This window comes from Papio anubis, chromosome 8, assembly GCF_008728515.1.
Source record: "Papio anubis isolate 15944 chromosome 8, Panubis1.0, whole genome shotgun sequence".
Taxonomy (NCBI): domain Eukaryota; kingdom Metazoa; phylum Chordata; class Mammalia; order Primates; family Cercopithecidae; genus Papio; species Papio anubis.
This window is the reverse complement of record NC_044983.1, coordinates 28,830,987-28,858,365: the sequence shown is the minus strand read 5'-3', so window position 1 is coordinate 28,858,365 and position 27,379 is coordinate 28,830,987. Positions and strand designations below refer to the sequence as shown.

The 27,379-nt window shown below is 39.8% G+C and overlaps 1 protein-coding gene across 3 annotated transcripts in view; it reads left to right on the top strand.

Moving 5' to 3' along the window:
- The window catches only part of GTF2E2 (general transcription factor IIE subunit 2), an 83,823-nt gene that overhangs the window by 26,588 nt on the left and 29,856 nt on the right, over nucleotides 1–27,379 (top strand). For all 3 annotated transcript variants that reach the window (XR_002523747.2, XM_017961909.3, XM_021942182.1), the window contains 2 exons: nucleotides 17,303–17,410; nucleotides 19,603–19,785. Coding sequence is in view for 2 of the 3 variants with exons in the window: in XM_017961909.3 (XP_017817398.2) it covers nucleotides 17,303–17,410; nucleotides 19,603–19,785 (291 nt within the window). In the remaining variant the exon portion in view is untranslated. The remainder of the gene's footprint in view (nucleotides 1–17,302; nucleotides 17,411–19,602; nucleotides 19,786–27,379) is intronic.

The window sequence follows — 27,379 nt, the reverse complement described above, 5'->3', positions numbered from 1 at the left end:
TCGCTCTGTTGCCCAGGCTGGAGTGCAGTGGCCGGATCTCAGCTCACCGCAAGCCCCGCCTCCTGGGTTTACGCCATTCTCCTGCCTCAGCCTCCCGAGTAGCTGGGACTACAGGCGCTCACCACCTCGCCCGGCTAGTTTTTTGTACTTTTTAGTAGAGACGGGGTTTCACCGTTGGCAAGGCTGGTCTCGAACTCCTGACCTCAGGTGATCTGTCTGCCTAGGTCTCCTAAAGTGCTGGAATTACAGGCACCAGCCACCCCACCCAGCTGAGTTGATGTTCTTATATTCCTAGTTTGTTGAATGCTTTTATCATGAATACTTTAAATGCATTATTTTCTTAAATTATATAGAAAATGAAGTGTGAAATTGCAAACCAAAGTTACAGTAATACTAGCTTTTGAACTAATAATATTTTTTTCAAAAAAAAATATATATATATATGTATTTTTTTTTTTTTTGAGACGGAGTCTCGCTCTGTTGCCCAGGCTGGAGTGCAGTGGCCGGATCTCAGCTCACTGCAAGCTCCGCCTCCCGGGTTTACGCCATTCTCCTGCCTCAGCCTCCCGAGTAGCTGGGACTACAGGCGCCTGCCACCTCGCCTGTCTAGTTTTTGTGTTTTTTAGTAGAGACGGGGTTTCGCTGTGTTAGCCAGGATGGTCTCGATCTCCTGACCTTGTGATCCACCCGTCTCGGCCTCCCAAAGTGCTGGGATTACAGGCTTGAGCCATCGCACCTGGCCAGACCAAAACTTTGAATCTTAACTAAATTTATTAAAGCGGGATTTCATTTTTAGCTAAGATGTAATTTCAAATTTGCTCCCTTCTTCTGCCAAACTCTTAGTCACAATTAGTTACTAGTTGCATCCCTTGAAAAAGTCAGACAGTACTATATTTGTTATTTTAATTTCATCCATCTGTTGGTTAAAATATATATCAGATTTTTAACTGTGCTAAGGCTTTTCTTTTGTAATTTAATAGACTTGGTGTCTAGCTGAGTCTAAATTCTGTGGCTTGTATTTGAGTTATAGTATAAATATGTTAGTTTATAACTCCCCATTATTAAATACTATATTTTGACACTTAAGTATTCACCATTCATTCATTTCATCCATTTATTCCCCCACATGGTAAGCAGTTATGAAAATCTATTTGCTATTTAGGGCACTAATGGTGGGAATACCCAGAAAAGAATGCACACCCTCAGGGCTGTCACTCTGTTGAGGGAGACTGACATTTAAGTTCCATGTTTTTGTTACTCTGTTAATATGGTCTTCACTTCCCTATGTGGCTTACTTATAACTTCGTCTGTCTTAGAAAGTGAACTTCAGAATTTTTGCACGTGTTCCCTACAATTTGAAAAACTGTGTACCCCTTTGTACATATTTGAGATGATAACTACGCTATATTAGCGAAGTTTAAATAGTGGCACTATTCAAGCAAAAATTTAAATGATGACCAGAAATATGGAATTTCTGGCATATTGTAGTATTTCAATAAAATGCATCACTTTTAAATTTATCTAATAGAATCTAAATGTCATTATTTAAAAGTATAAAAACAAACTCCCTTAGTGATTGGGAATTTTAATTATTTTTTCTTTGAATATTTATGTCCCATCTGTTATCCCTTTGAATTTTATCCAAATGTTATGTATTTTTATCTTTAAAATCATTTATTGATCATCTATCAAACTTTTCTGCCACAATAATATGTAAATAAATTGAAATTTAAAATGTTTTTCCTATGACCATAAAGCTCTAAGTGTTAAAAATAACTTACAGTTTGAATTACTTTTCCAATTATTATTGGTGCACAGTTGATTAGAATAACATACATAGATTAAAATTTTGATTAAATTCACTTTGTATCAGAAATTTATTCTTGAATGAAATGAATGCAACTGTCTCCTCTCTTCCTCCATTAGTTCTTGTGTTTGGCAAATCTCTTCCTGTTTTGAGATTTTGTAGATTTTAAGTGCTTAGACATAAATGTTCAAATATATAAGTTAATTCTAATGGAAATTTTGTGGTATCAAAATCTTCCAAGTTATATGTCAAAAATCACTAGTGATTTTATCATCAAGCATCCATCAGTTAATACTTCTGTTAGGTTCTTCTTCAGTTTTATTGAAAGCAAAAGAATGGAAACTACCCAACTTGCCAAAGGATTTGTTACCTAGTGCTTAACCATTTATTTTCTTAGCTTCTAGGAAGCATATCAAAAAGGCTTTCACAAGGCTTACCAAATGTCTTATATCAGTTCCCCTCCCTCTCTTCATAGGTACTTTCTTTAAAAATCTGATATATTCAGAAGCAGTTGAGAAAATAGAAATACTATTAATTTTAATATAGCTTTGCTAATTTTTTTATTACAATTATGTGTTTAAAATGTATTTTTGTGAAAACCTTTAGGATGAAGGTTTAGCTTGTTCAGTTTTTAGAAAATATCTCCTTGTTAACAAAGCCAGTCTCCATTGTCAAACCAACTAACCATAAAAAACTTGCTTTGAATCATAAAATTTTCCTCTGTTTTAAATTTCAAATAAACAGATTACCAGATATTTTGGATAATATAAAAACCACTGAGGAATAAATTATAGAATGTATACTGAAAGATACTACTAAGGTATTTGAGATGAAAATTATGTGGCTCAAAAAGAATTACAGTAATTAGTCAATTTTTATAATTAAACATTTCTGTGCTGCTTGTCACATTAGATTAAAAATTAAATAAGTTAAAATATGAAGCAAGGGATATGAGAAAAGTTGTGTTATTTATTTATTTATTTTTGAGACAGGGTCTTACTCTGTCACCTAGGCTAGAGTGCATTGGCACCATCCTGGCTCACTGCAGCCTCGATCTGCTAGCCTCAAGTGATCCTCCCACCTTAACCTCCCAAGTAACTGGGACTATAGGCACATGCCACCATGCCTGGCTAGTTTTTGTATTTTTTTTTTTGTAGAGACAGGGTCTCACAGTGTTGCCCAGGTTGGTCTTCAACTCCTGGGCTCAGGGGATCCCTCAAGTGATCCGCCTGTCTCAGCCTCCTAAAGTGCTGAGATTACAGGCGTGAGCCACTAGACCTGGCCTGTTACTCCCTTTTAAATGTGTGTTCCTGCATCTTCTGATCTCTGATTTCAGCTATTAGGTATAAATAAAAGGGAATGAATCAGAAATAACTTTACATTTTTATTTGGGTAATTAATGAAAGAGATACCTACTGCTTAAAACTACTCAGTTTGACAGCATATCTTTTTGTCAGTAGGAGGTAGAAATATTAAACTGTTGAAAAACTATAGAATTGACTAATTAGAATAAAACTTTAATGATATGATCTGACAACATAGATTTTAACTACCGTATTGAGTAATGCACACTCAATCTAAAGTAATTTCTATATAGTTTTTATCTGTGACTTTTATATAGCACAATTTGAATGACTTGGCAGTCCCAGAAAGTATTTCTGTTGTATTTAAAGGAATCAGCCTCCCTAATTGATATTGTTCCAGCTCTCTAAATATGCTTTTTCTTTAAGCTAATAAATATTCAAGGAATGAGTTTTGAGAATTACTTATATTTAAACTCTCAGCCCAGCACAGTGGCTCACACCTGTATTGTCAGCACTTTGGGAGGCTGAGGCAGGTGGATCACTTGAGGCCAGGAGTTTGAGACCAGCCTGGCCAACATGGTAAAACCCCGTCTCTACTAAAAAGTACAAAAAAAAATTAGCCAGGTGTGTTGGTACATGCCTGTGATCCCAGCTACTTGAGAGGCTGAGAATCACATGAGTCTGGGAGGTGGAAATTGCAGTGAGCCAAGGTCGCACCACGGTACTCCAGCCTGGGTGACACATCAAGACCTTGTCGCTCATAAAAAATAAGAATTCTTGAAAAAATATTTCTTTTTATCTATTTTTTTTTTAACCAGTGTTCTCTTTGTGTTGCTTTTATCGTACTCCCTCCCTAACAGCAATGTGTTCTTGGACAGTACTGAGTGGAGGTGGGACTGTCGGGGGAATGGTTGTTAAAGGAAACTTTAAACAACTGCTCACAGATTATGATATGTTAGAATGTTCCAGCAGGGGCCAAAATATTTTAAACTCTTTGAAAAATATGTGACTGGAAAAGACAAGAAGCCCAGTAATGGATAGTTTATGGCACCTCAGTTATTCTTGAATGCTTCCCTGAAACCGTTTTTTTGGCTTATCTGTTTGGGTCCCTAGAGTTTATTATTCCTTGAGGCTGTGTATCATAAATTCTGAATGGAGGTAAGATTTGTACTTTTTTTGTGGCGGGGGGAGCTGGAAGGTAAAGAGGAGAAGGGCTTATTTTGAAAGGGAAGACGTACATGTGGAAGGTATCTGTAAACAGATTCTTGGAAAGTCTCCCACTGTCTCTTGTGTACCTTTAGAAAGAAAGCAAAAGAAAGACAACAGAAATGCTCCTTATAGTTTATTTATTTAATAGGGAAACTGTGTAATTGCTGAATGAGAATGATTTAGAAGCTATGTGGAAAAAGTTCCATGGGAGGCATTAGATAGGTACAGTGAGGTTTCCAGCAGATAGTGATAACTTTGGACAAAGTGCTAAATAGAAAGATGAAAGGCGGATACAGGAACTTCAGGGTCATAATACTAAGAACATGCAGCGGGGGGACAAACTGCCCCCCTCATCTCACCAGCTCCTGAGATGGTTACTGTGATACCATAGCTCAGTAATTTACGTTGGAACAGTAACTGAGACATCAAAAAAAGATTAAATTATGTTCAGTGACCTGGTTAAGATGAAAGAAGAACTTTATGGTTTATTTTAGGAGGATTTTTACAGAAATAGTTGATGTAAAACAAATTTTATTGCTTAAAGGTGTAAGTTTTAAAAGCACTCAAAGTTATCTCGAAAATCCCCTTAGGATGCCTCTTCGTATGAGACAGCACTTTAATTCTCAGATGACAAATTAAGGGTATACTTTATTTTTGATAAAATGATTTTTCTCTTGATTTCAGCATTATTCCTTATGTCTGTTATGTAAAACACTATGTTGAAAAATCTGGGTTAATTTGGCTTATTCAAGCTTAGTGTTTCTCCAGTGTCATTCTCCAACCAGTATCAGCATCACCTGGGAACTTTTTAGAAATGCAAATTCTTGGGCCCCTTTCAGACCATTGAATTTGAAACTCTGTGAGTATAGCTCAACAGTCTTTTCTTTTTCTTTTTTTTTTTTTTGACACGGAGTCTCGCTCTGTTGCCCAGGCCGGAGTTGCAGTGGTGCGATCTTGGCTCACTGCAAGCTCTGCCTCCTGAGTTCATGCCAATCTCCTGCCTCAGCCTCCTGAGGAGCTGGGACTACAAGCACCTGTCACCATGCATGGCTAATTTTTTTGTATTTTGTTAGTAGAGACTGGGTTTCACTGTGTTAGCCAGGATGGTCTTGATCTTCTGACCTCGTGATCCGCCTTCTTTGGCCTCCTAAATGAGCAACAGTCTTTTTTTTTAAAAAGCCCTTCAAGTGCTTGTGATACATGCTGAAGTTTGAGAACCACTGGCCTAACTTCTGTCTGAATTACTTCTGACAGTTATTTTTGAATTGAGAAACTCTGGAGTCCATAGACATTAAATGAAATAGGGTTGGGTCAAGAATATGGATCTATTTCCAGTTTTAAATAAAGTATTTAAATTATATGACAGTATCTCTACTAAATACAGGTGTAAAAATTTTTAAAAAGATGTGAACAAATTTAATCTGTTCAAATATAAGATATGAATATATATGTCCATAGATCTGATAATACATTGCGATGGAGTAAAGTTTAGGAATGTATGAGTGGTTAATATTTGAAAATTAATTAGTGTAATTTATATTAACAGAATAAAGAAAAGTCATGACCTTAGTGGTTGTAGAAAAAGTTGCTGGTAAAGTTTTTTTTCTTTTTTTTTGGGTTTTCTTTTTTGAGTTGGAGTCTCACTCTGTCGCCCAGGCTGGAGTGCAGTGGCGCTACCTTGGCTCACCACAACCTCTGCCTCCCAGGTTCAAGCGATTCTCCTGCCTCAGCCTCCCAAGTAACTGGGATTACAGGCATGTGCCACCACACCCGGCTAATTTTTTGTATTTTCAGTACAGATGGGGTTTCACTCTGTTGGCCAGGATGGTCTTGATCTCTTGACCTCATGATCTGCCCGCCTCGGCCTCCCAAAGTGCTGGGATTACAGACGTGAGCCACTGTGTCTGGCCTCTGGTAAAATTTAATACCAATTTATGATAAAAACTTGTAGCAAATTAGTAGAGGCAAAGTTCCTCAATGCAATAGAGCAGCCTCTCTCAATCTTCTTACTCTGGAGGAACCCTTAAGATAATTTTCAGGTCTCAGAGAACCCAGGCAAAGAATTGCTATACCTCCAGTTCACATATATTAAGCTAATCAGTAAGTTGTGGATATGATAAGTTAATAATAATTGTCAGTGCCCTTTTGACAGGAGAATATTTTTGTCTTTGCATTTATTTTGCCCAACTTATTAGCCCGCTGTTTGTGTGTGTGGTTGCTCCCTACTCCCCAGAAAGGATCTCCACTCTTATGCAAGTCAGTACTTTAGGCAGAGGAAACCTCAGTTTTTTTCTTTTTTAAAATTTTCTGCTTGATTTCTTTTTTCACCTGATCAAAGTAGGCAACTTATTCGTTCTCAGTTGGGCAGAAGCTTGAAATAAGACAGGAACCTTTACCCAGGTTCACATTTGTGTTGAAAGAGGGGGAAAGTATTGTTTAATTTTGTGTTTTAGTTCTTCCACGTGGTTTTCGAGAATGCTTCAGAGTTGCTGGTATCCTTCCTCACTTTTAAGCCCAAACAGCATTACAAGGTTTCCTTTGCCACATGGTTTTTCCAGAGATTCAGTTTTCCTTTGAAATCCAAATGTCTTGTCACTTGAAGTCAAAACATTTTTTTAAAACTTGTTCAACTGGTTCATATTATTTTTAAAAGTCTGCTAAGAGGCTAGCTCCTGCAGTCACTCTTCATCTTCAGAGCACTCAGTAAAGGATGGCCTACAATTTTCTTGAAAGTACTTCTGTAATTCGACTTTCAGCTTCAGCGTTCTGTTGAGAATACCTCCTATGCTGAGCCACTGGATTTCTGTATGTAGCAGGAGATTTCGGTGCTCAAGTATACTGGTCTGTGTTTAATAAAGCAAATCATTTTTAAACATCATTCAAGATTTTTTTTTAATAGTGATGGGGTCTTACTATGTTGCCAGGCTGGTCTTAAACTCCTGGCCTCAAGCAGTCCTCCTGTGTTGGTCTCCCAAAGTGCTGGGATTATAGGTGTGCGCCACTGCACCTGGCCCATTCAAGACATCTTAAATTTCATTTCCAAGGATTTTTGATGCTAGTACTGCTCTGAAAAAAGCAATGTCATGATTTTTTTTTTTTTTTTTTAAACAAGAGAGGTAAAACCTTGCCGTGAGCCAGCCATTAATGGGGAACATCACTGTAGATGCCAACGCAGTTTCTCTAAGATGGACTTCTTGTTTCTAGATATGAAGACACCACATTGAATATGTCATGCCCTTTGTTTATGGTAGTTTTTTTGCAGCACAAAAATTAATCTTGAAATTCAGCATTGTTTAAAAAAATTTACAAGACATATATCGTGAAATCTGTTGGTTTGTCAGCCCGGATAAACAAGCTGTTTCTCAGTTTATTAAACAAACCTCTTAGCATCATGTGGCATGTCATCAATTTGTCAACTTACCATACTGTTTGAGAGTGGAACCTTTTCAGTTTCTCATGCTGTGCATTTTACTAACTGTCATTTAACATGCTGACATGATTAGGTTCCCATCAGTGGTGTGATTCTACCCCTTATACCCCCTTTTTGGACAATAAATTCTGCTACTAATAACATGCTTTATGAGCCTTTTCACTGAATGTGATTTTAAAACAAAAACAAAAAAATGAAGAGCTTTACTCTGAGATTCCAATAAGTACCTGACTTGTCCAGTAGCTATGATTTCTGTTTCAGTGATTTTTCAGTTTTGCTGGAGTCTATAAATTGTTTGCCACAGATGCTACACATTGGAATAGGACACTTTGGATTACTAACCTAGGAAGTTCATTGATAAGTAGTTTTCACTGAAGTGTGGTGGACTGTTCTCTATTTCTTGCTGTGCTGGTGCAGTAAAATGGCCCAGAAGATTATAGTTCTTTATTACTTGCCTTATTAGAATTGTTCCTGGGCCTAGGTTTGGAATTCTCTTCTCTCATAAATTGTATCTTCAGAAATCATCACACTGGACTGTCAGACATGTGTATAAGACATAGATGCTAATATGGTATAAAACTAAAGGGAATAGTAACTGAGAAAGTTGAGAAAAATATGAAAACTTCACAATATATTTTACTTTTTTTTTCTTTTTTGAGACAGAGTTTCACTCTGTCATCAGGAATGGAGTGCAGTGGCGTGATCTCGGCTCACTGCAACCTCCGCCTCTCGGGTTCAAGCGATTCTCCTGCTTCAGCCTCCTGAGTAGCTGGGACTACAGGTGTGTGCCACCACGCACGGCTAAATTTTGTATTTTTAGTAGAGACAGGGTTTCATCATGTTGGCCAGGATGGTCTCGATCTCTTGACCTTGTGATCTGCCCACCTTGGCCTCCCAAAGTGGTGGGATTACAGGCGTGAGCCACCACGCCCGGCTACATTTTACTTTTATTGCTACATAATCCATGTTTTGCAACATTTCAAAGTGGTAAGAGGCAGTTGAATCTTGGTGTGTAAACATTCCTTGTTTAGAATGAATGTTTTCCTTAGATTTTCTGTTATACCAGTAGAGCTCGTTTGGTCCTGTAAGTCAGTGGCACTGTGTGAGGGAAGGTGGGAGGATGTAATTTGGGAAGGGAGCTGCTGACATTGTCAGCCTACTGTGCTTTTGTTTGTGCCATATAGAGCTTACCAATTATCAGTGGCCTAACTGCCCCTGTTGCATCAAAAACGGATAGTGGCAGGCTGGGCACAGTGACTCACGCCTGTAATCCCAGCACTTTGGGAGGCCGAGGCGGGTGGATGACTTGAGGTCAGGAGTTTGAGACCAGTCTGGCCAACATGGCGAAACCGCGTCTCTACTAAAAATACAAAAATTACCTGGGTGTGGTGGTGCATGCCTGTAGTCCCAGCTGCTTGGGAGGCTGAGGCACAGGAATCGTTTGAACCCGAAAGGTGGAGGTTGCAGTGAGCCGAGATCGTGCCACTGTACTCCTACCTGGACAACAGAGTGAGACCCTGTCCCTTAAGAAACAAATAAACAAACAAAAACAGATAGTGCCCTCAGCAAAGTGAACATAGCCCTCGTTGCACACTACCACATGGTGCTAAAAGATTCCTTATGAAACCATTAGTTTGGCTGTTCAGTAGTTGCCTGTTACTGTGAGCACTAGCATCACATGGTGTAAGAAGTTAAAAAAACGTTTATTTTTTAAAATCACAATTTCTTGTGAAACCCTAGGGTTTTGTGGAATGCTGGTTGAGAAACCCAGTGGTAAGAGGGTAACTACAAAAACCTAGATTTAACATCAAACTTAACGATGAAATAGCAAATGTGTTTTCTTTAGGTCAAAAAAGACAAGGATACCAATTGTCAGAACTTTTGTTCTGTATTGTACTGGAAGTTTAAGGAAGTAGTAACATAAAAATTGGAAAGGAAGAAGTAAAACCATAGATAACGTGATTAAGTATGTAGAAAAGCTAGAAGAATCTGGGAACTATTGGAATTAATAGGTAAATTCAATAAGGTTACCAAATAAAGATCAATCTACAAAAATCAATTTCTACAAATTTACAATAAAAAAATAAGAAAGTGAAATAAAATACGAAAGGCAGCACACCAAAACTCATCCACTAATTAGGAAGAAATTTAACAAAGATGTTTTCTTTGCTGAAAACGAAATCAAGTCTTTAGTTGTAGGGCATTATTTATGCACTCTCTATAAGCACTGTTTCATTTTTCTTTTTAATTCCTGATCTGTGAGGAAGGGATTTGCAGTTTCTCTTGATCTTTTGTTGCTCATCACTCATTTTGATCCAGTAGCTTCCCCTTGGCAACTTGATAGCTGCATTTTTGGCTTTTCTGTTTACAAAGCTCAGTGAAGATGGTTAGGCTTTCATACATTGATTATTACTTCTGTCATTGATTTTGTTCTGATTCCAATAATTCCATTTATTTATTTATTTATTTTAATTCCATTTATTTTTAATTTAAAAACAGTAATACAAGGCTAGTAATTTTTTTTATTTTTCTTGAGTGGTAGTCTTCTTTGCTTATATTTTCAGGTTAGGTTGGCCTTTTGGTACTTTTGTGTTTGATTGTAATGGGGGAAAAAAGCTTTTAATGTAAAGGAAACAAAGGAACATAGATCAAATTTAGATCTATGATAATAGAGAATATGGAATAATATCTTGAAAGGCTCATACTGGCTGTCCTTAGACAAGTAAAACTACACTAACCTCCATTATTCCTTCTAGTTTAGGCTATGTGCTTCCAGCTCCATATATCCAAAAGTCTACTGCACTGCAGTAGTATCACTCTGTAATCACATGTAATATCACTCTTTCCCAGGCTGGAGTGCAGTAGTGCAATCTCGGCTCACTGGAACCTCTGCCTGCGGAGCTCAAGTGATTCTCCTGCCTCAGCCTCTTGAGTAGCTGGGTTTACAGGTGTGTGCCACCACGCCTGGCTAATTTTTATGTTCTTAGTGGAGTTGAGGTTTCATCATGTTGGCCAGGCTGGTCTTGAACTACTGATCTCAAGTGATCCACCTGCCTCAGCCTCCCCAAGTGCTGGGATTACAGATGTGAGCCACTGTGCCCAGCTTGGCTAACTCTATTAAAATTTTCTTAGCTAACTCTTTGTACATATACTAGTGTATTACCATACCAATACATTGTATATGTTATAAGCTTACACAGAAATAAGAAATGAAAAAGAGATAAAAAGTAAAATATACTATTTTAAAATAATTTTTTAAAACAGTATAAGAAGCTCTTTTCCTGACTGAAAGCAGTATGATTGAATGAGTGCTGTGTCAAGCATCTTCATTTAGCCTTTTCTTACAAAGCGATGAAGGTCTCATTTTAAGTTTAATTTGTTTGGAACCTTGGTTTTAATTGATGTCTTAGCAATAAAGACCCTTACAAAGATTTATAGATCTCAAAGGAATGAATGTGTGTATGTATATGTTTGTGAATATATGTTATATGTGTGCGTGTATATATATATAAAAGTTTCCTATTGCTGCTGTAAATTACCACAAATTTAGTGGCTTAAAACAACACAAATTGGTTCTCTTCCAGTTTTGGAAGTCAGAGGTCCAAAAGGCAGACTCATTGGGCTAAAGTCAGAGTATAGGCAGGTTTGGTTCCTTCTGGAGGCTTCAAGGGGAGCATCCCTTCCCTCTGTCAGTTTCTAGAGGCCACCTGCATTCCCTGACTCATAGTCCTTCCTCCAACCTCTCCTGTTGTCACATCTCTTGCTATTCACTTGGACTCTCGTGCCTCCCTCTTTCCCTTTTAAGGGACACCTGGAAATCTGCAATAATGTCTCCTATTTAAGGATCCTTGGTTTAATCATGCCAATGAAGTCCCTTTTGTCATGCAAGGTAACACAGCCACAGATTGATTTGGATGTGTATGTTTTTGGAGGGAGGGTATGCATTATTCATTTGGGGGTTATAAATCATTGTTAGAAAATTATGACACTGATTTTTTTAATCCCGACAATTTGGCTAGTAAACTCCCATTTAAAAAAAATATGTCGGTGGCTCAAGCCTGTAATCCCAGCACTTTGGGAGGCCGAGACGGGCGTATCACGAGGTCAGGAGATCGAGACCATCCTGGCTAACACGGTGAAACCCCGTCTCTACTAAAAAATACAAAAGCTAGCCGGGTGAGGTGGTGGGCGCCTGTAGTCCCAGCTAATCGGGAGGCTGAGGCAGGAGAATGGCGTAAACCCGGGAGGCAGAGCTTGTAGTGAGCCGAGATCCGGCCATTGCACTCCAGCCTGGGCGACAGAGCGAGACTCTGTCTCAAAAAAAAAAAAAAAAAAGTCAGTTTGGCCGGGCGCAGCAGCTCATGCCTGTAATCTCAGCACTATGGGAGGCTGAGGTGGGCAGATCACGAGGTCAGGAGTTTGAGACCAGCCTTACCAACATGGTGAAACCCCGTCTCTACTAAAAATACAAAAATTAGCCAGGCGTGGTGGTGCGCGCCTATAGTCCCAGCTACTCAGGAGACTGAGGCAGGAGAATCGCTTGAACCAGGGAGATGAAGGTTGCCGTGAGCCAAGATCATGCCATTGTACTCCAGCCTGGGCAACAAGAGCAAAACTCTGTCTCAAAAAAAAGTCAGTTTATGCAAAATATATCAAAATGGATTATAATTTTGATTTTAAACTCAGAAAGGTTTTGTCTGGAAGACTTTTTTAAAAATTACAAAACAGCACTCAAAGTACTATAAAACTATCGAAGTAGACTGGGCATAGTGGCTCACGCCTGTAATCCCAGCACTTTGGGAGGCTGAGGCAGGTGGATCATGAGGTCAGGAGATTGAGACCATCCTGGACAACATGGTGAAACCTTGTCTCTACTAAAAATACAAGAATTAGCCTGGTGTGGTGGCATGCGCCATAGTCTCAGCTACTTGGAGGCTGAGGCAGGAGGATCACTTGAACCTGGGAGGTGGAGTTTGCGGTGACCCAAGATCGCGCCACTGCACTCCAGCCTGGCGACAGGGCGAGACTCCATCTCAAAGAAAATAATAAGTTTAGAAAATAGTTTATCAAATTTTTAAGATGTGCAGATATGACAGTTTTTATTCTTATACCTTTTACACTCAGAAATCACATAATGATGGAAATACTTCCCGGTCTTTTTCAAAATGCTCTTTCCATGGCATGAATTTATTTCAAAAAGCAGTTACTTTTACACATCATTAAATGCCGGCTTTACTTTGAAGGAACAGATGGCTTATTTTAATTATTTTTAAAATAATTGTTAGCAAACTATAAATAGCTGCTATAATCGTAGAATATTGAGCAGATTTGAAACATTTTGCCTTTTTGTAAGGAGAAATTTGTAATTCATTTCTTACAGCTTTGTGAAACCATTGTAAAATGTCTACCTTTGAAAGGTCTTTAAAAAAAAAATTCGCCACAATCCATCTGATAGCAGGCCAGTCTCACTGTGTTGCGGAATCCTGAAAGTGAAGGAATGAGTGAGGCCACGCCTGCTGGGCCCTTTGTCATGTCCCAGGCCTGCCTCAGGATTCCTCCATGCACATCACAATTGGAAATGTGGATGCCCTGACATGAAGTGAAGGAGCCGCTCTTGTCAGTCCATATATTCACTATTAGTAAAGCATAACTTTTTTTTTCTCCCCCAAGACAGAGTGTTGCTCTGTTGCCCAGGCTGGAGTGCAGTAGCGCAGTCTCGGCTCACCGCAACCTCTGCCTTCTCGGTTTAAGTGATTCTCCTGCCTCAGCCTCCTGAGTAGCTGGGATTACAGGTGTGTGCCACCTTGTGCGGCTAATTTTTTGTATTTTTAGTAGAGATGGGTTTCACTATGTTGGTCAGGCTGGTCTTGAATTCCTGACCTCATGATCCACCCGCCTTGGCCTCCCAAAGTGCTGGGATTACAGGCGTGAGCCACTGCGCCCAGCCTAAGTAAAGCATAACTTTTAAATGGAAATTAAAAACAATTTTAATAAGCGTTCTTAAGAATCATCCTGAGGTACCCACTTTTGTGCCCCTGGGGTGTGTACACCCCATGTAGGAGACCACTGTGCTGTACTGTAGCTGCCTGGCGTTTCCCTGTATTCTAGTTATCATGTCATCATTCAAGGTCTGTCCAGTTTTCTCTTTCATTTCTTCTGATTGAGGATGTTTTCCTGACAGATAGTTGTATACTTAGCTTTTTTTTTTTTTGAGACAAGATCTGGCTCTGTCACCCAGGCTGGAATGCAGTGGTATGACCACAGCTCACTTGCAGCATCTGCCTCCTGGGCTCAAGCAGTCATTCCACCTCAGCCTCCCAAGTAACTGGGATATAGGCGCGTGCTACCACACCTGATTAATTTTTGTATATATGCATATTTTTTGGTAGAGTCGGAGTTTCGCCATGTTGTCCAGGCTGGTCTCAATTTCCTGGGTTCAAGCAACCTGCCAACTTGAACCTTGCAATTTGCTGCGATTCAGGTGTGAGCCACTATGCCTGACCATATCTAACTTTGTAGCTTGTATGTTTAGCTTCTCCCCTCTATTGGGAGCTCTTAAAGGCAGAAGTAGTTTGCATTTTATTGTATGTCTCATTGCAGTACTCTCAGCACATAATAGTTACCACTAAATATTTGAATGAATAAGTGAATGGATTAACAGCAAATGCTCAATGAATGGTTCTTTTGTGTGGTGTGTTAGGCTTATGTCGCTATCTGCTGTCTGTACCTTCTAGTTTGGAGAAGTGGTTATTTAGTGTTCCAGGGCCTGCCTGAAGCCCAATGAGGTTCAGTAACCTGTTCAATGTGAGGGAACTTGGAGCCTGGGTGTTTTTTTTTTTTTTTCTTTTGAAGAGTTATTTTTGTTTTGGATAAATGACATATCTTTTTGTACAAGAAGTAAAGTATAATAAGGTATAATGAAGGAGTCTTGTTCTCACCTGTCTTGCCACTCATTTTCTCCCCTCTTGTGCTTCCTACAGGTAACCTCTTTTATTTGTTTCTTGTGACTTTTTCAGTGGTTCTTTATGCAGAAACAAAGTTCAAATGTATACTTATTTCTGCCCTTCCCTGTATACAAGGTTTCATAGTGTGTATGTTTTTTAACATACATATTTTTTTCTTATTTAAAAATACTTTATTTTTTAGAGGAGTTTTAGGTTCACAGCAAAATTGAGTGGAAAATACAGAATTCTCATCCATTCCCCTCCCATCCCCCTGCCCCCCATGGCTTCCTCCACTATCAGCATCCTGCACCAGAAGAGTACATTTGTGACAGTTGATGAACCTACGTTGACAAATGACCACTCTAAGTTCATAGTTTACATGAGTTCATTCACTCTTAGTGGTGTTCTTTCTGTGGGTTTGGACAAATGTGTAATGGCCTATGTCCACCACTATAGTTCTCAGGGCTCTGCTTGTTCATCCTTCTCTCCCCTGCAACCCTTGGCAGCCACTAAACTTTTTTTAATTTTTAAATTTTTATTTATTTATTTATTTTTGAGACAGAGTCTTGCTCTGTTGCCAGGCTGGAATGCAGTGGCTTGATCTTGGCTCACTGCAACCTCCGCCTCCCGGGTTTAAGTGGTTCCCCTGCCTCAGTCTCCTGAGTAGCTGAGACTACAGGCACATGCCACCATGTCCAGCTAATTTTTTGTATTTTAGTAGAGATGAGGTTTCACCATGTTGGCCAGGATGGTCTCAATCTCCTGACCTTGTGATCCTCCCGCCTCGGCCTCCCAAAGTGCTGGATTACAGGTGTGAGCCACTGCATCTGGCCTGCAGCCACTAAACTTTTTATTGTCTCCGTGGTTTTTGTCTTTTCCAGAATGTCAGTAGTTGGAGCCATACAGTATGTAGCCTTTTCAGATTGGCTTCTTTCTCTTAGTAATACGTATTTAAGGTTTCTCCATATTTTTTTCATAGCTTGATAGCTCATTTCGTTTTAGCTCTGGATAGTATTCCATTGTCTGGATATACCACAGTTTATTTACCCACTCAGCTACTGAAGGACATCTTGGTTGCTTCCAGCTTTTGGCAATTATGGATAAAGCTGTAATAAGCATCCTTTGTGGATTTTTGTATGTGCATAATTTTTTGGCTCATTTGGGTAAATACCAAGGATCATGATTGCTAGATTCATCAAATGGTAAGAGTGTATTTAGTGTTGTAAGAAACTGCTGAACTGTCTTCCACAGTGGCTGTGCCATTTTGCATACTCTTCCTGTTCCTTTGCATCTGCTCTAGCTTTTGGCATCTACGTGTGTGTGTGTGTGTGTGTGTGTGTGTGTGTGTGTTCATTGGATAGGCATGATACATACGTGTTTTAACTTATTACTTTGTCCTGGACATCTTTTCAAATTAGCACATAGAGAAATTTTACATTTACTTTGTGAACATCAGTATAGTGGAATGGATGTGCTGTGGTTAATCTATCTTCTGATTATGGACACTTGGGTTATTTCTAGTATTTTCTTTTTATAAACAATGCTACAGTGACCATAAGTCACTTTTCTTTTCTTTTTTTTTCTTTTTTTTTTTAAATTTGAGTTGGAGTCTTGCTCTGTCACCCGGGCTGGAGTGCAGTGGCGTGATCTCAGCTCACTGCAAGCTCCACCTCCCGAGTTCACGCCATTCTCCTGCCTCAGCTTCCCGAGTAGCTGGGACTACAGGCACCCACCACCATGCCTGGCTAATTTTTTATATTTTTAGTAGAGATGGGGTTTCACCGTGTTAGCCAGGACGGTCTTGATCTCATGACATCGTGATCCGCCTGCCTTGGCCTCCCAAAGTGCTGGGATTACAGGCGTGAGCCACTGCGCCCGGCCCATAAGTCATTTTTCTATGTGGTACTGGTATTTCTGTAGGATAAGTTTCTAGAAATAGGATTGTTTGGTGAAAGTTGAGTATCTTTTCCTATGTTTAAGGTCATTTTTGTAATCTGCACGTTTCTGTCTTTGGGTCATTTTCTGTTAGTTTTTTTTTTTTTTTTTTTTTTTTGAGATCTTGCTCTGTCTCCCAGGCTAGAGTGCAGTGGCATGATCTCAGCTCTCTGCAGCCTCCTCCTCCCAGGTTCAAGCGATTCTCCTGTCTCAGCCTCCCAAGTAGCTGGGATTACAAGCATGCACCACCATGCACGGCTGATTTTTTTATTTTTAGTAGACATGGGGTTTCACCGTGTTGGTCAGGCTGGTCTCGAACGCCTGACGTGAAGTGATCCCACCTGCCTCAGCCCCACAAAGTGCTGGGATTACAGCCGTGAGCCACCATGCCTGGCCTATTTGTTAGGTTTTTGAAGCTCTTGAAATGTTAGGAAGAATTAGCTCTTGGTGATATGAGTTGCATATATTTTTTGTCAGTTTATCTTTTTATTTTATAGAGCAATGAGTTTCAACTCCGTTCTGATTTCATAGTCTATGGCTCTTCGTCACTATAATTATACTACCTGGAATAATACATGTTTTTCATTCCTGAAGATTTATGTACATGTAACTATGATTTAATGCATCTAGCATTTTAAAACTGTCTTCTAATAACAGTTTCTTCACTTGATAGACACGGCATCAGCGAGGAGATACGCATCCTCTAACCTTAGATGAAATTTTGGATGAAACACAACATTTAGATATTGGACTCAAGCAGAAACAATGGCTAATGACTGAGGTAAGAATTTAGTTGATTATCAAGAGAGATTTCCTGTAACTAGAATTTTTTTTTTTTTTTTAGGCAGTCTTGCCTAAAAAAAGAGTCTTGCTCAGGCTAGAGTGCAGTGGCGTGATCTCAGCTCACTACTGACTCGGCCTACCGAGTAGTTGGGATTGCAGGCATGTGCCACAATGCCAGGCTAATTTTTGTGTTTTCAGTAGAGATGGGGTTTCACCATGTTGGCCAGGCTGATGTTGAACTCCTGACCTCAAGTGATTGGCCCACCTTGACTTCCCAGAGTGCTGGGGTTATAGGCGTGAGCCACCGCGCCTTGCCTAGAATGTTTTAATATGGTGAAATCTGATAATGCTTTTTACTTTTTCTTAAAAGAAATGTTGTAGGGTCTTTGTTTTTTGAATGTACACATTTGTAAGATTGATTTGTTGGTTTTCACTTAATTTTATGTATCTATTTCAAAATGTTAAAGGTAAGACTTCTGTGTAAAAGTTGTAAAGAAGTCATTGTACCAGTTCCACTTATGTTTTTACAGATTGATTAATGCTTATTTTGTATTGCCAGATTTATAATTTGTATGCTTGTAAATTGAATTGTTTTTGTTTTAGAAAATTTAAAGCATAAGATACTGCAGGGATAGGAAGATATTTTGTTGCACGATTACTGCTATTATGGCTTGATGTGGAAAAAAGTCGTGAATGCTGTGTATGAACACACACCATTTGAAGAAACCCCAGCACAGTCAGTGACCATGCTAATTTGGAAATAAATAGCATTTAAAAATTCAGATGTCCAGCCTGGGCGACAGAGCGAGACTCCGTCTCAAAAAAAAAAAAAAAAAAAAATTCAGATGTTCACTGCTTTTGAATTTAAATACGAAGTGAAAACTAAGAAGACTACTTTCTAGGACCAGAGAGAGATTCTAGAAACCAAATGTAAAATTCCTAACATATAATTCATTTATTTTTTTACCACGCAAAATATAGGTCTTGACTTTTATAATGTAGCATGACCATTAATTAGCATAATTGTAGCTCATTGTATTAGTGATATACAAACAATGGTAATCCACATTTAAATTTGCTGGTTTAGCTAACCTTGAGAGTTCATAGACTACCAACATATATTTAACAATGACTTTGATCATTTTACTATTCTATTCTCCCTTTTTTCTTCTTCCTGTGTTTCTTCTCTCTCTCCTTTCAGGGTCAGGCTGGCAGCTGCAGAAGAAAATATATAGGGTTGCTCTTTTTGAAGAGCTTTCCTTCTGATACTAGCTGTACAACAGAACTGACTAGAAACATAATTATATTCAGTAATTCCTGCATTCCTACTCAGTTTCATTCTCAAGCTGACATAGGTAAAGTTCTTGTATGCACTAGTCTGGTCCTTTTCAGTTCGTTACACAGCTGCCAGTGCCAGTTGATAGCAGATGGGGAAGACCATTCACTAGTACGGGTAATGTCTCTCACTTTGTAATGCCAATATGTGATAAGCTATACTTTGCAGGCGGAGTGGGCACTACTCAGTTCACTAGGTGTTTTATTGATTCCTACCCATTTTGACTTCTAGAAGAATATGGATTCAGCTTTTTTCAAAGTAGTTGTGATAAAATAGTTTATTTCTCTTCAAAGAATTTATGTAAATAAAACACAGTTTCTTTTATAAAAAGTGAACACCATGCTGATCTACTCTTCTGGAATCCTGGATGTCCAGGATTTTAGGCCTGCCAGTTTGTGTTCATAAGGTACTTTTAATTTGCCACTGTATTGGCTAGTGTTGTATTTTAAAATAATTAGTAGAATTAAGAATGTATATATGGGCTGGGCGCAGTGGCTCATGCCTATAATCCCAGAACTTTGGGAGGCCGAGGCAGGTGGATCACCTGAGGTCAGAAGTTCAAGACCAGCCTGGCCAACATGTTGAAACCCTGTCTCTACTAAAAATACAAAAATTAGCTGGGTGTGGTGTACGTGCTTGTAGTCCCAGGTGCTGAGAGGGAGGGAGGCAGGAGAGGGAGGCTAAGGCAGGAGAATCGCTTGAACCCAGAAGGTGGAGGTTGCAGTGAGCTGAGATCACGCCACTGCATTCCAGCCTGGGCAACAGAGCAAGACTCGTTTAAAAAAAAAAAAAAAAAAAAGGAACGTATTTATGTTTCCATTTGTTAATATACTCCAATTGTATCACTGTTACAGGCTTTAGTCAACAATCCCAAAATTGAAGTAATAGATGGAAAGTATGCTTTCAAGCCCAAGTACAACGTGAGAGATAAGAAGGCCCTACTTAGGCTCTTAGATCAGCATGACCAGCGAGGATTAGGAGGGATTCTTTTAGAAGACATCGAAGAAGCACTGCCCAATTCCCAGAAAGCTGTCAAGGTAATCTCTCTCTTCTTTCTGTGTCTTAATATAATTTGAATGAATAATGACTTCTTGGTTTTAAAAATATCAAACATTTTACAATTGTTTTTAAAGCTTCCATTATATACACATGGGGTTACAGTGAGCCACTTGAAGGTTTGAAATTTGTCTTGTGTCACCAAGCAGGAAAGGGAGCAGCCATCTCTGTGTAACTTTGACGGGTTCCTGTTGCTGTTGCTATGTGATTCTTTGATTGTTCAGGATATTTCTGGAAAATTTTCCTCAAAGGCAGTAGAGTTTCTCTTGTAAGCTGTGTTTGTAAATAAGAGTGTCTTCTATAATAGTAGTAGATGTTCCTTACATGAGGAACTAGAGGCATTAAAACACAAAAGTATTGGTTAATAACCTGGCTATTTTGAAGTCCTAAAGGGGCTACCTATGCAAGTCCTACTGGTACAGATTACATTTCCAGTTTAAATTTGAAACTCACTGGGGAAAGCTGCTTGTTTTCATTTGTCACAGTTGCTAAGGATTAATGTTAACTTATCAAGCAGGTTCATTCATTTGCTATTAGAAGAAAACTTGGCCTTTTCTCTCCTCTGCTTCTTGGTAATGGAATTATACATGTCACATCTTCTGGTTTTGTACCACAAGTCCTTGAGGCTCTCTTTATTTATTTCAGTTTTTTTTTTTCCTGTTCTGTTAATCCATTGTCAAGTTCACTCACTTTTCTTCTTCACTTCCAACTTGTTAAGCCCAGTTGGTGAATTTTTTAGTTGTATTTTTCAGTTCTAGCCTTTCTTTTTAAATTGTTCTTCTGGTTTCTGTTTCTTTGCTGAATTTCGTTTTCTTTTTTTTTTTTTTTTTTTCCATTCGTGACAGGTATCTTTTGTTACACCCTTGAGTATGATTTCTTATAGCTGTTTTAAAATTCTTACTCTAACAGCTGAGTCATCTTAGAGCTGGTCTGCAGTGACTGTCTCTTTTATGGGTCATATTTTCCTGTTTCTTCATATATCTAATACATTTCTGTGGGTCTTAGACCTTGTGAATTATATTAATATGTGTAAAGACTCAGGATTCTGTTACATTCCTCCAAAGAGTGTTTTTATTTGTTTTGTTTTGTGGTTAAGTGGCAGTTAGTTACTCCAAACCTTGTCTACCCTACAGCAGGTAGCATATGATATGTCTCTTCTGTTCTTTTAGCCTTAGCCCTTTTGCTCAGAATCTTTTTCCATTCATGCATAGCCCACGGTAGCTAGGCTGACTTTTTCCAAGGTTTCCTTTTTCACTTTCCAGTTGCTGTGGTTGCCCCACGCTCTGTTTCCTGGTTCTTCAATGCAGAAACACTGAGGATTAGCTAAAACACTGAGTTTTAGCTTCACAGGGCACTGACTGTGGCCTGCCCTCCGTGCTCTTTCTTTCTGAGTATAGACCCCCCTCCTCCCCTTTTTGCCTGTTTTCTTTTGGTTGCTTTTCAGTTCCTTTAGGTAGTTGGATTTTTTTTTTTTTTAATCGGAATTTCACTCTTGTTGCCCAGGCTGGAGTGCAATGGCACGATCTCAGCTCACCACAACCTCCGTCTCCTGGGTTCTAGTGATTCTCCTGCCTCAGCCTCCTGAATAGCTGGGATTACAGGCATGCATCACCACACCCAGCTAATTTTGTTGTCAGGCTGGTCTCCAACTCCCAACCTCAGGTGATCTGCCCGCTTGAGCTTCCCAAAGTTCTGGGATTACAGGTGTGGGCTACCACGCCCGGCCTAGGTAGTTGATTTTTAAAATGTCTTGTCCAGAGTTGATAGTGTTTTCTGTGGGAGGTTGGGTCCTTTAGGAGCTACTTGGTCATTGTCAGAAGCAGAGCCCTCCTAAGATTTTTAACTTAAAAGTGTCTCAACTTAACCTGCACAAATGTTGTCAATAAAGACATGTCACCAAAATTGATACTTTGTGTGCTTTATAGTGTGTTGAATTCAGTGGGACTACTGAATCCTAGACTAACAGTTGAGTGCTAGGTGTGTTTCCTGCATGGCTGTTTTCTCCCATTTTGGTAGGGGCTTTCCTGTTACTATATGTGGTAGGCTTTTCATTACATTTTAAACTACAACAGTGCCATAATCTGATAATGGCTTAGTCCATCTTAAATAATTTTGTGATGTAAATTTAGTTTGACATCTGTCTTTACTGGCTCTGTTCCCTTACTTAGAATTAGAGTAGAAGGGGTTATGAAAGCACACAGTCAGTTTTCATTTTCAGGCAGGCTTTATTTCCAAATTGTTTGAAACCCAAAATTTTTGTTCTTCTTTAAAAAATGTAAAGATATGGGCCAGGCGCGGTGGCTCAAGCCTGTAATCCCAGCACTTTGGGAGGCCGAGACGGGCGGATCACGAGGTCAGGAGATCGAGACCATCCTGGCTGACACGGTGAAACCCCGTCTCTACTAAAAAATACGAAAACTTAGCCGGGCGAGGTGGCGGGCGCCTGTAGTCCCAGCTACTCGGGAGGCTGAGGCAGGAGAATGGCGTAAACCCGGGAGGTGGAGCTTGCAGTGAGCTGAGATCCGGCCACTGCACTCCAGCCTGGGTGACAGAGCGAGACTCCGTCTCAAAAAAAAAAAAAAAAAAAAAAAATGTGAAGATATGTTGTAGCTTAAAAAATTCCTCAAGTAGTTCTTCGGCACATCTACATTAAATCTCATCTGTGTTGCTTCCTCTTCAGTTCTTGGTGGAGATACAAATATTATTGTAATTTTGTTGATCATACAATGCTTTGAAGAAGTGTGCAATACAGCACTAGCAGGGAACAAAAAGGACTGTGCAAAAAGCAAGAAAACAAGAGAATGGAGAAAGCCAGTGACTGTTTCAGATTGCTTGTCCCTCCTTAATTGTTATGTGGGGGTTTTCTAACAAAGTAACTGCCAGTGCAGTCCTGCTAGGCCAGTCTGCATTTGCGATGTAATACATTAATTATCAGGTGATATATTGAATTAGCTACTTTTTAGGGTTCCATTTTTTTTTTTTTTTTTTTTTTTTTGAGACAGAGTCTTGCTCTGTCGCCCTGCCTGGAGTGCAGTGGTGCGATCTTGGCTCACTGCAAGCTCCGCCTCCTGGGTTCACGCCATTCTCCTGCCTCAGCCTCCCAAGTAGCTGGGACTATAGGCGCCCGCCACCATGCCCGGCTTACTTTTTTGTATTATCAGTAGAGATGGGGTTTCACCATGTTAGCCAGGATGGTCTCGATCTCCTGATCTCGTGATCCGCCCGCCTTGGCCTCCCAAAGTGCTGGGATTACAGGCGTGAGCCACTGTGCCCTGCCTTAGGGTTCCTTTTTAAAATTAAAGTTTAGTTGTAAAAATATGCAACAAGAATTTTTTTTTTTTTTGAGATGGAGTTTCACTCTTGTTTCCCAGGCTGGAGTGCAACGGCACTATCTCGGCTCGCTGCAACCTCTGCCTCCCAGGTTCAAGCGATTCTCCTGCCTCAGCCTCCTGAGTAGCTGGGATTACAGGCATGCACTACCACACCCGGCTAATTTTGTTTTTTTAGTAGAGATGGGGTTTCTCCATGTTGGTCAGGCTGGTCTTGAACTCACGACGCCAGGTGATCTGCCTGCCTCGGCCTCACAAAGTGCTAGGATTACAGATGTGAGCCACCGCGCCTGGCCACAGCCTGAAATATAACGTCTCAACCATTTTTGAGTGTTCAATTCACTAGTGTTAAGTATATTCACATTGTAGTGCAAAAGATCTCCAGAACTTTTACCCTTTGCAAAACTGAAACTATATATATTAAACAATGACTGCCCTTTACCCTTCCCCACAGTCTCTGGTACCCACTATTCTACTTGAGTTTGACTACTTTAGATACCTTATATAAGTGGAATCTTCCAGTATTTGTCATTTTGTGACTGGCTTATTTCACTTAGCATAATATTCTCAAGGTTCATCCATGTTGTACTTGTGACAGGATTTTCTTCCTTTTTAAAGCTGAATAATATTCCATTGTATTTATATAATACATTCTCTTTATGCATTCCTTGATGGACATTTGGGTTGCTTTCACCTCCTGATTATTGTGAATAGTGCTGTTGTGAACATGAGTGTGCAAATAACTCTGGGACTGTATGTATTTCATTGTGTTTGGAGATACAGAAGCAGGAGTCCTGGATCATAAGGTTGTTTTGTATTTTGAGGAACTGCCATACTGTTTTCCATAGTGGTGGTTGTCATGTGTGTCCATGTGAAGAGACCACCAAACAGGCTTTGTGTGAGCAATAAAGTTTTTTAATCACCTGGGTGCAGGCGGGCTGAATCTGAAAAGAGAGTCAGTGAAGGGAGTTGAGGGTGGGGCCGTTTTATAGGATTTGGGTAGGTAAAGGAAAATTACAGTCAAAGGGGGGTTGTTCTCTGGCGGGCAGGAGTGGGGGTCACAAGGTGCTCAATGGGGGAGCTTTTTGAGCCAGGATGAGCCAGGAAAAGGACTTTCACAAAGTAATGTCATCCCTTAAGGCAAGGACTGGCCATTTTCACTTCTTTTGTGGTGGAATGTCATCATTGAGGGGGGGGAGCAGGGCATTTTCATCTCTTTTGTGATTCTTTAGTTACTTCAGGCCATCTGGGCGTATCCGTGCAAGTCACAGTAGATGCGATGGCTTGGCTTGGGCTCGGGCTCAGACGCCTGACAGTTGTACCATTTTACAACCCCACCAACAGTACGTAAGGGTTCCAGTATCTCCACATCCTTGCCAACACTTCTTATTTTCTTTGTTTTTGATACTAGCAATCTCAATAGGTATGAAGTGATAGGTTATTGTAGTTTTGATTTGCATTTCTCTAGTGATTTGTGATGTGAGCACCTTCATGGCTTGTTGACTATTGTATGTCATTTTTGGAGAACTATATATTCAGGTCCTTTGCTCATTTTTTAATTGGGTGGTTGTTTGTTGTTGAATTGTGGGAGTTTTAAAAAATATATTCTGGATATTAATTCCTTACCAGATACATAATTTGCAAATATTTTCTCCCATTCTGTAGGTTGCCTTTTTACTCTGTTGATTGTGCACTTTAATTTGCCAAAGTTTTTGAGTTTGCTGTACTCCTGTTTGTCTGTTTTTGATTTTGTTGCCTGTGCCTTTAGTGTCATGTTTAAATCATTGCCAAATCTAATGCCATGAAGCTTTTCTCCTCTGTTTTCTTCTAGGAGTTTTATAGTTTTGGGTCTTATATTTAGGTCTTTATTTAGAGTTAATTTTTGTATATGGTGTAAGAGTCCAACTTTATTCCTTTTCATGTGGATATCCAGTTTTCACAGTGTCTTGATGAAGAGAACCGTCCTTTGCCCATTGAATAGTCTTAGTCTTGGTACTCATGTGGAAGATCATTTGACCATATATGTGAAAGTTGATTTCTGGACCCTCTATTCGGCCTGTATATCTTTCTTCATGCCAGCACTACAATTTTTTTTTTTTGAGACAGAGTCACACTCTGTCACCCAGGCTGGAGCGCGGTGATGCAATCTTGGGTCACTGCAACCTCTGCCTCCCAGGTTCAAGCAGTACTCCTGCCTCAGCCTCCTAAGTAGCTGGGATTATGGACACACTACCACACCCAGCTAATTTTTGTATTTTTAGTGGAGATGTGGTTTCACCATGTTGGTCAGGCTGGTTTCGAACTCTTGACCTCAAGTGATCTGCCCACCCTCAGCCTCCCAAAGTGGTGGGATTACAGGTGTGAGCCACTGTGCCTGGCCAGATTAATGTAGCTTTGTAATACATTTTGAAATCAGTAAGAGTGAGATCAACAATTTTGTTCTTTTTCAAGATTGTTTTGGCTATGTATTAGTCTATTCTTGCAATGCTATAAAGGAATACTTGAGACTGGATAATTTGTAAAGAAAAGAGATTCAGTTGGTTCACAGTTCTGCAGGCTCTCCAGGAAGCACGATGCTGGTGTCTACTCAGCTTATGGGGAGGTCTCAGGAAACTTACAATCATGGCAGAAGGTGAAGGGGAAGCAGGCTCATCTTACATGGCCAGAACAGGAGCAAGAGAGAGAGGGGAAGGTGCCACACACTTTTACATGACCAGATCTCATGAGAACTCACTATCAGGAGAACAGCACCAAGAGGGAAATCCACCTTCATACCAGTCACCTCCCACCAGGCCCCACCTCCAACATTGGGGATTACAGTTTGACACGAGATTTGATGGGGACACAGATCTAAACCATTTCAGGCTTTTTGAGGTCCCTTGAGATTTGATATAAATTTTTGGATGGATTTTTCCATTTCTGCAAAAAATGCCATTGGGATTTTGATAGGGATTACATTGAATATGTAGGTAACTTTGGGTAGTATTACCGTCGTAACTGTATTAAAGTTTTTAATACATGAGCACAGAATTCTTTTCATTTGTTCATGTCTTTAATTTTTTTTAGCAATGCCTTCAGGTTCTTTCATTTATTTTACATATGTACAATTTGACTATCCTTCATCTGAAATGCTTGGGACCAGAACTGTTTTGGATTTTGGATTTTTTCAGATTTTGGGGTATTTTCATTATACCAGTTAAACATTCCAAAGCTGAAAATCTGAAATCCAAAATGCTCCAGTGAGTATTTCTTTTTTCTTTTCTTCTTCTTTTTTTTTTTTTTTTTTTTTTTTTTTGAGGTGGAGTCTTTCTCTTGCCCTGGCTGGTGTGCAGTGGCGAGATCTCAGCTCACTGCAACCTCTGTCTCCTGGGTTTAAGAGAGTCTCTTGTCTCAGCCTCCCAAGTAGCTGGGATTCCAGGCACCTGCCACCACATCCAGCTAATTTTTCTATTTTTAGTAGAGATGGGGTTTCACCATGTTGGCCAGGCTGGTCTCAAAACTCCTGACTTCGGCCAGGCACGGTGGCTCATTCCTGTAATCCTAGCACTTTGGGAGGCCAAGGCGGGTGGATCACGAGGTCAGGAGATCAAGACCATCCTGGCTAACATGGTGAAACCCGGTCTCTACTAAAAAACACAAAAAATTAGCTGGGCGTGGTGGCGGGTGCCTATAGTCCCAGCTACTCAGGAGGCTGAGACAGGAGAATGACATGAACCCGGGAGGCGGAGCTTGCAGTGAGCCGAGAGCCACTGCACTCCAGCCTGGGCGACAGAGCGCGAGACTCTGTCTCAAAAAAAAAAAAAAAACAAAATTCTGACCTCAAGTGATCATCCTGCCTCGGCCTCCCAAAGTGCTGGGATTATAGGTGTGAGCCACCGCACCCGGCCCCCAATAAGTATTTCTTTGGCATGTCATGTCAGCACTCAAAAAATTTTGGATTTTGGATTTGAGATTTTGGAATTTGGGTTGCTCATCCTGTAGTTATGACCTTCTACCACCTGGGTCTAGTGGACTATTATTTTTAAACTACTTTAAGTCATTTATGAACAATTTGTATAAGTAAGAATAATGGGATGATGAAAATAGCTTTATTAGAGATTTTAGTAAGAATTTAACACAGCAAACTTCTGTATCAAGCAATTTTTGGAAAACACATCAAAAAGAAGAATACTGTCACATATCCTTTTAACAAAGTGAGATGATAAAAATTCTTGTCACAAAATACTGTATGATAATCTTCCTGTTG